Below are 13,147 nucleotides of genomic sequence, written 5' to 3' on the forward strand. Positions count from 1 at the left end.
GGAAGCCACAGCTTAGTTCGATGAATCTAGGCAGTAGATGCCCCTTCCCCCAGGCCCTGGGTCACTTAGGGGCCAGTTGGTCATTCTGGCAGAAGGTGGGGGTCAGAGGAGGGTTTTCTCTGCTTCTAAGTGAGGGTTTCATTCCTCAGGCATTCGGACAGTCCTTCCTCCAGCCTGACATCCACCTGTTTAAACAGAACCTCTTCTACCTAGAGACGCTCAACTCCAAACAGAAGCTCTACCACAAGGTAAGCACCCATCTCCTGGAAAGTGCCCTTCCCTGAGTGAGGGCTGGGGCTGGTCTGTGTTCACCCTCGCCTTTTCTGCAGAAGATCTTCCGTACCACCATGCTGTTCCAGTTTGTGAACGTGCTGCTTCAGGTGCTGGTGCATAAGTCCCACGACCTGCTACAGGAGGAGATCGGCATCGCCATCTACAACATGGCCTCAGTGGATTTTGATGGCTTCTTTGCCGCCTTCCTTCCCGAGTTCCTGGCCAGCTGCAATGGTGTGGATGCCAACCAGAAAAGTGTTCTGGGCCGGAACTTCAAGATGGATCGGGTGAGCAGAGGAGAAAGGCCAGGCTGAAGGGAGGCAAGTGGGGGCTCGGCCCTGAGTCAGGTCACTTTGTTGGGCCAGGACAGCCAGCAGCTCAGTGCCTGCTGCCTTCCAACCAGGACGAGGGCACCTGCTTCTCCAGGCTTGGCCTTCTGGACCCTCTCTCTGCCCAGTCACAGTCTGTCTACAGGTATCCCTGGCTTCCCCTCCACACTGACCTGGGCCCTACCGTGCAGCAGGTTGAGGGGGCCAATATGGGGAGCAGCAGGGTGGAGCCCTCTTCCAATGACCCCTACCTGACCTACCCTTGTCCCCCAGGAAAGATGAGGAAGTGGTGATGATAGTGGTTGGAACTGGGGTAGGAATCCCCATTGCTGGGGACTGTCTGCCTGAGCTCCCTCCTCCCTCCCATCTCTTCCCACAGATTTATTCTGTGACTCTCCCTCTGGGAGAGGGTTTTCCATCTTTCACTTCTTCACACAAGTATTTTGGTGGGGGTGAGGGCACTGGCTGGCCCGTACCTGGTGGTGCTGGGACTACTCCAACCATTGCCACAGACTGGATTTCTCCCTGCTTTTCTTCCTATAGTTTCCCTCCCTGCATGGGAGAACAGCTGCCAGGAGAGCCAACTGGGGACACAGCCCCAACGGCTGTCCCCCCCACCCCACCCCCGACCTGTTTCGAGTTCACTTCAGCTGGTTGGATGCTTGTTCTTTTTTCCTGAGGCCAAACTTAGTGATCATTTTGCATAGATGCCATTGTCAGTTTCTTGATTTAAAGCATTGAGGTTCTCAATTGGATCTAATTAGGCCTCAAAGCACCTGGATGCTTACTAAAACTCCTAAAATGTGTTCTGGGTTCCACCAGAAAATAAGAATTTGGCATTTGGGAGCCACTGGTTTAAAAGACATCCCTTGGTTTTCTTGAGGGAATGAATCAAGCAATCAGCACAGCATTCATTCTTTGAAGACGTTTTTCAGGGCCCTGCAGGTGTTGGGGCCCTGCCCGCTCCCTGCTGTGCCCAAAAAGCAGACAACAGCACCCTCTGTGGGTGACATAGGGCCAAGTCTCTGATGTGCCCTGGCTGGTGTTAACCCTGTCTCACAGCAGTGTCTGGAAGTAGTTGCAGTGCCAAGAGCCTGAAACAGGCATTGACCTCTCTGGTGGAGCCTGGAAATGGGAAGTGTCCTTCGATACATGGCTTCGAGCTGAAACTGGAGCACTGGGATGCCCTTAGCCACACCCAAGCCTGTCCTGCTAGTCAGGTTTTCAGAAAGAGTGATGGCCTTGGTGCCAGCCACCAGCAGGGGGCTGTCTGGCTCTGTGCCTGGTTCCATGGTTCTCCAAGTGAACCTGTATATCTGGGCAACCAGTTCAAAGACCCCTCCTCCTGTCTGCATGACACGGACACACTTCTTCACACCTTGCAGAAAAAACACTGACACTCATGGCCTGCCCCACAGTGCTCAGTGAGTTTCTGAGAGGCTGGTCTGGCCTGCATGGGTGAATATGTGCATATGTGAGCTGCTGAGCCTTTCTCCCCGGTATCAGGGCTGGTGAGGAGTGATCTGAGCTGCTTGTTTGGACAAGGGGTGGGATGGGCCAAACTGCAGCTGCTCCCCTGCCTGCAGGATATCCCCCGCCCCCATTCACATGCAGCTGCTCCCTTGTCTTGCAGGACCTCCCATCATTTACACAGAATGTGCACAGGCTGGTCAACGACCTGCGCTACTACAGACTCTGTAATGACAGCCTCCCGCCTGGGACAGTGACACTCTAGCACCACCGATGCTGTCGCTCTGCCAAGACCCTCTCTGCTGACAGCTGCTCAAGACAGTGGGTGCATCTCAGAACTGGTGCAGCCCCAAGAATCCCAGCAAGGCCCAGATCCCCATGAGAGGCTTTAGTGCTGTCAGGTGGCGGCGGCCATGCAAGCCTGTGCCAGGACCACCTCGCCTTCCTCGGCCAGAAGAGCATGGTGGAGCTGTGCACCCAGTTGCCTCCAGGTCTCCACTTCCATTATAAACACAGACTTGGGCTGAATTCTCCTTTTCTCATCATTCCATTGTTATACTCAGACTCAGAAAAACTTATAGGGGAGTACAATAAAATGCTCTGTTGTTGTTATAAAACATCTGGCCAGGAGTGTCTTCCGCTCCCTCCTGCAGGTGTCCCTGACAGGGAGTCTGGGAGGCAGCTGTGGAGTTGGTGGCAGGATTACCCCCAATATTGTGGCCTGCCTTGAGTACCGAAGGGAGGCAGAGGCTGTGGGTAGAGCGTCTGAGAAGGAGCTGGGACAAGGGTCAATGAGGGGTTTTGTTGGTGTGTCAGAGATGGGTCTGGCCCCTTGTTCAGAAGAACAGAACAAGTCTCTTGACTGATGAGTGTAGGGCATCATGGGGACTGATAGCATGCCTGGTTGGCATACCTGGAAGTGATAGCCTTTGGCTTGGTGGAGGGCATGGGACAAGGGAAGGTGTGTGTGTGGGGGGGGCGGGGATTCTCCACAGGAATCACAGCCGTAGCCCTGCTCCAGCAGGCCCGCTCTGGAGCTACAAAATGAAGGTGAGAGTCAGCCCATGTAACACTCCGGGGCTTTTGTGCACCTGGAGTAGAAAGTGATGGGTTGAGCTGTCCACAGTTAACCAGTCCCATGGGAAGGAGAGTTCAGCTGTAGCGTGGGAGGTAGGCATGAGAGCCTGCACGAAGCAGGTTGCACAGTTGGTGCTGGGGTCCTCAGGCTTGGATCAAACCCAGAAGTTGTCTACTTTCTGAGGCTGGGGACAAGGACCTCATGACCTTGAGTCCTTGTGGTCTATGGGCACGAGCCATGATGCTTGTCCTCCTGTGGGCTGCGAGTAATGTCCCTGCGGCCTTCTGACCACTCTTGCCCAGAGCTGCCTACTGTATCCACTTCAGGCTGCTGGGGACCCGGGGAGGCATCAAGGAAATAGTTGCACATTTACAGTATTTTCTTCCACTGGCCTTAAATCATAGTATGAGATTGACTTTCCAGTAACATTTCTTTTCCTCCTGTCTGAAATATGGAAGACTATCTGAAAGATAGCCGGAGAGGTAAAGTGGGTAGGACACTTTTCTGGCTCCAAGCTTCCCTGGGTTCAACACTCATGACCACATATGGTCCTCTAAGTCCCACCAGGAGTGACTGTTGAGCATTACCGTCCCCTCAAAGAATATATAAAAGGCAGAAATCTTGAAGGTAAGATTGGATGTGGCCTTATTAGCAGCTTTATCAAAATCATTGCATGTAATCTTGGTGCTGTTCTGTGAATTATTCCCTTGGGTTCATGCCCTGCTTGGGGATTGCCAGATCAGATTTGAAGGGGCTTATGATGTTTATGAGGCCTGATTTCTGCCAAGAAAAGGCATAGAGGACTCAGCCCTATAGCACAGCCGAGCCATGAGCGCCACGAGTAAGCTGACCTGACCTAGCAGCCCCAGGTTTGCTGGGCCTTGGAAGGCAGAGTCCATCTGGGCTGCCAGCTTTATAGGGTCACCTGCTCAGGTGATTCTGGGAACTCAGCATAGTGGATGGTGTTGCCATGACCTCATGATGCCTGTGTGAGACAGGCAGGGCCATGCACAGATGTAATTAGATGCTGAGATGCTGGTGAGATGCAGGCGGCCTGCAGAGGAACTTGGGTATAGACAAAGAGGCTCAGGAACTGCAGGGGCCTACTGGGGGAACTTGTGGGTATAGATGGGCAGCCCAGGAGCTGATACCAGTTGCACTCACTGGTAGGTGGCAATCCTAAGTGCTGATCCCAGGATGGACGGTGCTGTGGAGGGATTGATCTGGAGTCTTCATGCAGGGGCTAGTGGTCTAAGGAAGGAGGCATGTCAGGGCGGGCCATATCTCAGGGTGAGCAGGCTGGACCTGATAGAGGACATTAAATCACCCTAAAGGTACGTGTGCATGTGTGTGTGTGTGCCCATGCATGTGCCAGGGATTACCCAGAGCCTCACATGTGCAACCCACACAGTCTCCACTGAGTCACATGTCTGGCCTTGGCCTTAAAACCTTGAAGGTCAAATGATCGGGATGACTAAATTTTCTCAAACCAGGAGTGTTATGGAAAACGAGATTCCCTAGTGATTCTGGAAAGAAAGCATAACTTCTGGTCTCTGGTCATGGAGGAGAGAGGCTCCCCAGAGGAGGGAGAAGATGGGACTTCACACATGGGGTAGACTGACCTAGAGTAGTCTGCTCTTGGGAAGAGCAGGGAGGGACCTAGCTCCTTTTACTTTCCCCGAAACCCTCCCTACAATGTCGGGAAGACCCTTTTGGGGTAAGGTTTCTCCCCACTGACCTTCAGTCAAGCTCCGTGCAGTTCATGCGGGGGGGGGGGGGGGGGGACGGACGGGACTTGCCAGGAGCAGGATTTCAGGGCACCACAAGTATATCCTGACTGATTTTTCCAGGATGAGGTCACAGCTCTCCCTTGCAGGGATCCCTAGGAAAGCACTTGCGAAGTTCTTCAGTGAAGCCTGACAGCAGAGTGTTCCCTTTCTGGTCTTCCTGTGGTCTTCCTCATGTTGTCAGGAGGCAGAAGGGCTCAGTGTGTGTAGGGCTGCAGCTTCTAAGTGACTGACACTCCTTTCAGGGCCCTGGGCTGGGAAACAGCTTTTGTAGGGCAGCCTGGCACAGGCCACTGTCTTCACCTGCCTAGGCCCAGGTGGTGGCTCGCAGGGCAGAAGTTCAAGGAGCCCATGTTCCGCACCTCATGATCGGAGAATCACTTAGAGGGGTGCCTGAGTGCTGCATGTTTTGGCTCCCAAACCATAATATTAAATGTGGTTTTTTTTTTTTCTTCTTAAAGCTTTCCCTATAGAGTATAACTATTTGGTATGACTTTGGGGTCTAGAAATGTTACCACTTGTTTACAGAGGGGAAATGGGGTATTCTTAGATCCCCAAAATGATTTGTTCTAAAGTGTTCTACTTTGGATAAAGGGGACCCTGCCCAGAAATCACACTCTTTGCAGGTGAATGAAGAGGAGAACCAATTTCCCACTACTCGGACCTGAGCTCCTGCACACATTCCCAGGGTCCCTCCTCTGGGGGAGACCAGGTTCTGCAGGCAGTTTATACACCCTTGGACTTGCACACACCTTTGTGGGCATGCAGGGTTCCTGGAGACCTCATCCATCTGACTCTTGCTAACCTGAGCAGAGACCACGCAGTGTCCAGAGCTAACCTGGGGTCAAGACCCATGCGGGGATGGGGTAAGGGGGTGCTAACAAGTCACTGGTGGAGACAGAGCTGAGGTTGTAACCTGCCGCCTGTCCTCACCCGCCTGCTCTTGCTGGAACTGCCAGTGGTAGTGGCCGTGACCTTGCTTCAGCCTCTGAAGGGCACCTGAGTGAAAGCGATTCCCACTCAGAGATGTGCCCAGCAGCTCAATTGTTCTGCACTGAGCCTGCTGGTGAGCCACAGAACTCACTTTGGCTTCGCCTGCAGAACTGAAGATTTAAACCTACTTTACAAACACTTGCCAATTACTTTTTTTTTTCAAATTATTTTATTGACTGAGAAGTAAAATGATTTTATTTTGACTGATTATTAACAGGTTTACGTCCTGTTAATAATGGTTAATAATAGTTCCTGTGCACGTCATTCCTACAACACACCCACCGACTGTGTGCCCACCTCCCTCCAAGGATGCCAACACTGTTCCTGTTCAAACCTCCCTCACCAGCTCAGTTGTGTGAATCATCAATTCTCTAGGTGTGTTGTCTTTGTTCTGCCTTGCTGGAATTAACAGAACTCTTGCTCAGACTCAAACTGCCTGTTTGGGACAAAACATTCAATTACAGTTCAAACTTCAGGCAGACTTAGAGCGGATTTCCTGAGGAACCAACCTGTTCTTGGGGGTCTCTGCTCAGTCCCTACTTCCTTGTCACACCCCCTTCTTTCCTAGCTACACCCTTCCTTCCCAGCCCCCTTTCCTAATTCCATCCCCTTCCTTCCCAACCACACCCCTTCTTTCCTAGCCCCACCTCCTTCCCAGTGATTCTCCTACCAGGCTGCCCCATTGGCCCATCTGCCTACCCTTTCCTTGACTGACACTGCAGACCTGGAGGGAATGACCGTTCCTGGCATCACTGACCACTTGTGCTGTGCCATAGAGGGAAGTTGGGTGCCTCAGGTTGCCAGACACCAATGGTGGTGTTAGGGCAGAAGGAAGGCCAGGTGAGGGTTAGGAGCCTTTCTTTGACTATTGCCAGAACCGACTCGCCCAAACCGATCAGGCAGCTTTCCCCTCTCTGTGTTGCTGTTCTTGAGATGGTGGCAGGGTTATATGTGCTTGGATGTAGCCGAGCTGAACTTGGGTACCAGAGAGCGGACACCAGAATCAAGCTCAGTGCATTTGAGAGACACTGAAGATCTATCATGGCCTCAGTTCTGCAGGGCAGGTGCTTTCAGCTGTGGGGCCCCGGACACAGATGGACTTTTTTTGCATGACCCCTCGTGAGTGGCCTTCAGGACCCTGGAAGCCACAGGCACCTCAGGAGAAGCTGCTGACCCCATGAAGATTTCCAGTGGCAGATTCTTCTCTGTTAAGTCACCTCCAGTACAAGGAGCCCCGCTTCTCCTCACCCTGGGCCCCCTTTCCATTCTGGATATAAACCTTAGTATGCCCCATTTATTTCAGATCTCCCAGCCATGGACATTTCTCTGTGCGATGTAATTAAATGTGCTCTTTCCCCCTAATCTCTCCGATGTTAATTTGTTTGCTTCACCAAACTGAGAAGCCAGAGCAGCGGCAGAATTTCCTCTCGTGCCCTGACATTATAAATAGGTCTGTGCTTATTTTGATGGAAATGCAGAAGAGTCATTGAAGCCAATGCTGGACACCACCATGCCCTGATGGGCCGATGCTTCCAGACTGCCCAAAACGGAAGGGCTCTCAGCCTCTCGTGCTGCAGCCCTGACTGAGGCCTCCAGGCTCTAAACTGGCTTCTCTGGGCCCAGGCATGACCGCCTGGCACACACCCCAAGGCTGCATGGAGACATGCCTGAGGTAGGCAATTCTGGGCCAGCCAGGAGCAGCATTTCTTAGGCCCACTGTACGGCTATCTGTGTTTATCTAGAGCTCAGTCTTCTGTCTTCCTGTGCATCCCATTCAGTACCTCCAAGGCTGCTGGGGGGCATGGAGGACTTGGACTGACTATGCTGTGACTATGCCAAACCCTCATGCTCAGTTGGCTTGGCCAGTAGCAGCACAGGTGCCTAGTAAAAGTTGCATGATGGGTGGCCACTGCAGAAGGGACTGTGGGTACTAGGCCCATGTTTGAGGGACCTTTTTATTAATCTTCCTTCAAAGCAAATGAAATCTTTAAATGTATTTATTATTTGTTCATTTGTTTGTTTTGGGGCCACACCCTGATCTACCTTAGGGATTCCTGGCTCTATGCTCAGGAATCACTCCTGGCAGGCTTGGGGGACCATATGAGATACTGGGGATCGAACCTGAGTCAGCTGCATGCAAGACAAACACCTTCCCTGCTGTGCTGTCACTTTGAGCCCCTACTAGAACAGATTTAACCATTTTCCCCAAGAAAATGTTTTTTGAGAGGTTTGGGATAAAAATTAGTGAATCTAGAATTGGATTGTGAGGTGTCATAAATAAAAGCAGAACATTTATTTGCGTAATCATGAGCATTTTCCTGCCAACCAGATTCAGAATGGTTGTCATTCAGTTAGATATTTTGTTTTTGTAGGTATTGAACCCAGGCCTTCACATACCAGATTTAATCAGGCCTTTACTCTGCCACCTCCCCAGCCCTTATTACAGTTTTGGACCCTCAGAGGAAATTTGAAATGTTGTATTTTTTTTTTTAACACATCTTGGTTTACTGTTAATGCCCATCCCCAGGGAGTCCACTTCCCTCCACCAAGTCCCAGCCTTTCAAATCCACCTTTCAGATTCCCCTCTCCTAAGCTCCCTACTAAAGACCAGTCTAGGTTTCCATTGCCTTTGGGCATGTCGTTATTTTCCTTACTGTGTGTCTTTTCTCTTGCTTGTCATGTTTTAGCCTGGTTTCCTCCCAGAAGCAGAAACTCCCATGGTGTTTGGGATGGTGTTTTCCCCTCTTGGCACTGATGAGGTTGTTCCAGCAACTTTTCCTGTTTCGACAATAGTAGAGCTGCAAACAGCAGTCAGCTTGTGATGCTGAAGAATGTGAAACAGTCCAAAACTGGCTGCTTTCCACCCCAACAGAGGTGGCTGCATCCTGGGCGTGTGGGCAGGGCTCTGCCATCTCATTTAATTAAGTCTCTGTGCTGGTTCCTTGTGGATCTGGAACCAATGCTGCATCTTTCTGAGACTCAGAGGCAGATACAGAAGAACTGGTGTTCTCAGCAGCTGATCTGTCCAAAGAGCCTTTCTTTTCCCCGATCACCCAGGATCTTGGCCCTAGAGCCAGGAAGCATCTACTCTTTCTTTGAGGTTGCCCAGTATGTGGGAATGTCCAGGTGTGTACCTGGCAGGGGAGGCCCCCTGGGAGCCTGGGAGCCTGGTTCTCTGTGAGGCCCAGAGAGGATCCTCTACAGCTTTGTGAGTCCCTGCTGACCTAGCTCTGCCTCTGGGCCCAGCATGGACAAAGCTCAGGAGATGTAATTAGATGGCAAAGCCCCTCAAACAGCCAGGGCCACATCTCTATGGGTGTGGAAACCAGCCAATCCTTGACTGGGTTCATATTTTTCATGAGTTTGCTGCTATTTACAGTCCTTACTGTTGTTGAGACAGGAAGATTTTCCTTCTGGACACTAACACTTTATCAGAGTTTCATGTCACTTTTCTGTGTCAAAATAGGATTCTTACTTGATTGTTCCCAGCCATTTAAAAGCATCAAGTACATTCTGGGCACGTTGGGGGTGTTTTGGCCCGGGGCCCATTGGGGATCCTGATTAGAGACTTCAGGACTAAGGAGAATTCAGTCTAGCTCAGAGCTCCTGAGAATGCTGTTGGCAAAGTAAAGCTGGAAGAACTAAGAACTAAAAGTGATGTGAGTTGGATCTTGGGCTGAGTACAACACAGAGCACAAGCAGCTCAAAGGGTGTGGAACACATTTTAGGGTTTAGAGATTCTCCTGGACTCAGCATTCATCCAAAACTCTCAAGACCTGGAGATGAGACTGGCCTAGGAAAGCCCAGAGCCTGCCAGCACTGGGCCACACACAAACAATAAGGCCAGGCTAGTGTGATGGGAGGCGATCCGCCATGGAGGAATCTGGCAAAGGAGGAAAGCGGCTCCCAAAGTCTGAGTAATTAATTGCTTGGTTTCTGCTTGTCAGGACTGTAGGCCCATTGCTGGCAGATTTTCTTTTGGGGTGGGGAGAGGTTCACACCTGGCAGCGCTGAGGGGTTACTCCTGGTTCTGTGTTCAGAAATCGCTCCTGACAGGCACCGGGGACCATATGGGATGTTGGGATTTGAACCACCATTCGTCCTGGATCAGCTACCACTGTGCTATCTCCGGCCCCTGCTGGCAGATTTTATACTGTTCTAGAGAAGCTACAGGATTATTGTAAGCCTGAAATTTCCTGATTTAAAATTTTGACTCAGGGTCTAAATAATAGCACAATGGGTTTGTTTTGCAAACAGCCAACCTGGGTTTAATCCCCATGGTTCCCCGTGTCTGCCAGGAGTGATTCCTGAGTGTATTATTCCTGAGCCAGGAATAATTAAACCTGAGAGCTGCCAGGTATGGCCCAAAATACTATTTTTTAAAATAATATTAAGCAGACCTGTTGTAGGATGCTCAGTCAGTAGCCCATAAATGGCCACTATAACTATTAATAAGTTCATCTTCCCCCATGTCTCCTTTTGGGTCACAACTGGGGATTCCACATGTGCCTGGCATGATGCTCACATGTTTTTAACTGTGACACTTGCTGTGGGGGTGATGGTGATGGTGGTAGTTTTGTGGGGGTGCTTGTAATACTGGCTACCTTTGACTCTGGTTGCAGAGCCTGCACATGCCCAGAGTGGCTCACACGTCTGGCTGTGACACACACTTGTTTGGTTGTGATCCCCTCCTGGGTCATACTCCATTTTGTGCCACTTATACACCTGCCTGCCATGTGACCAGAGTCACTCTGGCACCAGCTGTTAGAGGCAGCAGACTGCCTAGATCATGTTGGCACATGTGGGCGCTCAGGATTTGGACCCAGAGCTGTGTGCTTGCAGGGCAAGTGCCCTACATCACAGCACTTCTTTAAGCCATTATAGATTTTCTTTTCTTTCTTTCTTTCTTTTTTTTTTTTTTTTTTTTTGTGGTTTTTTTGGGTCACACCCGGCAGTGCTCAGAGGTTATTCCTGGCTCCAGGCTCAGAAAATGCTCCTGGCAGGCACAGGGGACCATATGGGACGCCGGGATTCGAACCGATGACCTCCTGCATGAAAGGCAAATGCCTTACCTCCATGCTATCTCTCTGGCCCCCATTATAGATTTTCTAACGTGGGGCTGTGTAGACAGAGAAGTGTGTAAGCAGAGGTACATGAGTGTTGTTACTGCTGGGAAAAGGAATCTAATAAATAGCTGGACCGTGGGGGCCTGTTTATGAAATAGTGATTTGCCCTAGGGTGATGCTGTGGCCATTAAAGTTCAATCCAGGCCTTCAGCTTCAGATGGACATTATTGATTTTCTGTTAGGTGTAGTTTTATTTTTTATTTTTTTAATTTAAAAAATTTAAGGCATCGCTCTGTTCTTGAAAGAGATGTAAACCAAGCCATGATAAATAGTGGGTACACTGGTGACACAGCTGAAAACTGGCAATCTCAGGAGAAGAGGGTGGGCCAAGTTCCCACTCTGCCAAAGCCATACCAGCTGCACCACCACTCACAATCTCTGCCTCGTGAATGACCCTGCATCACCATTCATCTTGGTTTCTCTGCAGAGACACCAATCTCATCAAAACTCCAGGTATGCTAATGCTGGTATTTGGTCTGACATCTCCAGAACTTTATTGGAATGGGTGAGGGCACTCCCTCTTCCTCCATATTCTCATACTTCCAGAAAAACATGACCACAAAAGCCTCAGTGTCAGCAATAGTGCTTGAAATTCCTGGATCACAGGCTGAATTTGCAGCTGCACCGACAGCCCCCATTCTTTCTTTTATACTATTACCCCCGTAGAAACACACCCATTTAGACATCAATGTGTATCTAAAGCCACCTAATGTTCAAAAACAAATGAAGTAACAGAATGATCAACTAGCACCAAGAGCTTACTAAACCTTCAACAATGATTTAAAAAACACATTGAAGATACAATAATTTTTTACAAATTTGCTTGTCACTGTACTATTCTTTTCTTTCTTTAATAATTTTTTTTTTTTGCTTTTTTGGGCCATACCCAGTGATGTTCAGGGGTTACTTCTGGCTATGCACTCCGAAATCATTCCTGGCTTGGGGGACCATATGGGATGCTGGGGGATCGAACCTCGGTCTGTCCTAGGTTAGTGCTTGCAAGGCTAGTGCCCTACCACTGGCACCACTGCTCTAGCCCCTTTCTTTAATAATTTTCCTCTCACTTACTTGGAAACAAATGTATTATGTTCAGTATGTCAACTATGTGATGTGATACATACTCTTTAAATAAAGCAAATTAAGAACATTTAAGGCATCCTTTAGAGGGGGATGATGATAAGAGGGAAACTGGGAAACTGGTGGTGGGAAGTGAACACTGGTGAAGAGACTGGTGTTGTAACATAATAGGACTGAAATCAACCAGCAACAACTTTTTAAATCTGTATTTCATGGTGATTAAAAAATTTTTGAAGGCATCTTTACAGTCATATTCTATGTTTCACTCATTCAGGCTCACAGCACCCACCCACCACCAAAGGGCTGTATCCCTCTGCCGCACCTTTGTCACCCATCCCTTTTTGCTGCCCCTAACTCCCACTTTCCCTCTCTGTAGACTCAGTTCCGTGGGCAGAACCTCAGGGTTGGTTTCTATTGGCTACTATCTATTCCTTTGGTTTGTGTTTATTTTTCACTGTTTTTGTTTTATTTGGGGGCAGTACTTGGCTGGGTGCCAGGGCTTGAACCAAGGGTTCCTGCCTGCAAAGCCTTGCTGGGCCCTGAGAGCATCTCCCTGCCATATTTGTTTCTCCCTCCACCACAGGAGTGTTCTCATCTGCCATTGACCCTGCTCCTTCACTTCAGCTTGAGCCCTCCAGGTCTAGCATGTTCTAGTGAGATGCAAGATTTCCTCTTTTCTCATAAATACAGCTGAGCAGTATTTCATTGTGTATCTATACATCACACTTTCTCCATTCATCTGTTTCTGGGTACCTGGGGTGCACATCATTTTCATATCTTGGCTGTTTAAATAGCTCTGCAATGAACGTGGGCATGCATGAATGTTTTTAAATCACAAATTACATATATGTTTACATGTAAATATATATACACATGTTTTTGGCCCATACCGGCTGTGTTCAGGGCTTACTCTTCATTCTGTGTTCATAAATCACTCCTGGTGGGACTTGGAGGACTGTACGGGGTGATGGGGCTCAAATCCAGGTCAACCACATGCAAGGCAAATGTCCTGCC

General features: G+C 49.7%; 1 protein-coding gene across 2 annotated transcripts in view; it reads left to right on the forward strand.

The window, feature by feature from the left end:
* Positions 1-2,689, forward strand: part of XPO6 (exportin 6) — a 127,757-nt gene extending 125,068 nt beyond the window's left edge. For both annotated transcript variants that reach the window (XM_049787784.1, XM_049787785.1), the window contains 3 exons: positions 150-248; positions 330-560; positions 2,236-2,689. In XM_049787784.1, coding sequence (XP_049643741.1) covers positions 150-248; positions 330-560; positions 2,236-2,337 — 432 coding nt within the window. In that variant the 3' untranslated portion in view covers positions 2,338-2,689. The remainder of the gene's footprint in view (positions 1-149; positions 249-329; positions 561-2,235) is intronic.
* Positions 2,690-13,147: the final 10,458 nt, after the last annotated feature.

This window comes from Suncus etruscus, chromosome 15 (assembly GCF_024139225.1).
Source record: "Suncus etruscus isolate mSunEtr1 chromosome 15, mSunEtr1.pri.cur, whole genome shotgun sequence".
NCBI classification, from domain to species: domain Eukaryota; kingdom Metazoa; phylum Chordata; class Mammalia; order Eulipotyphla; family Soricidae; genus Suncus; species Suncus etruscus.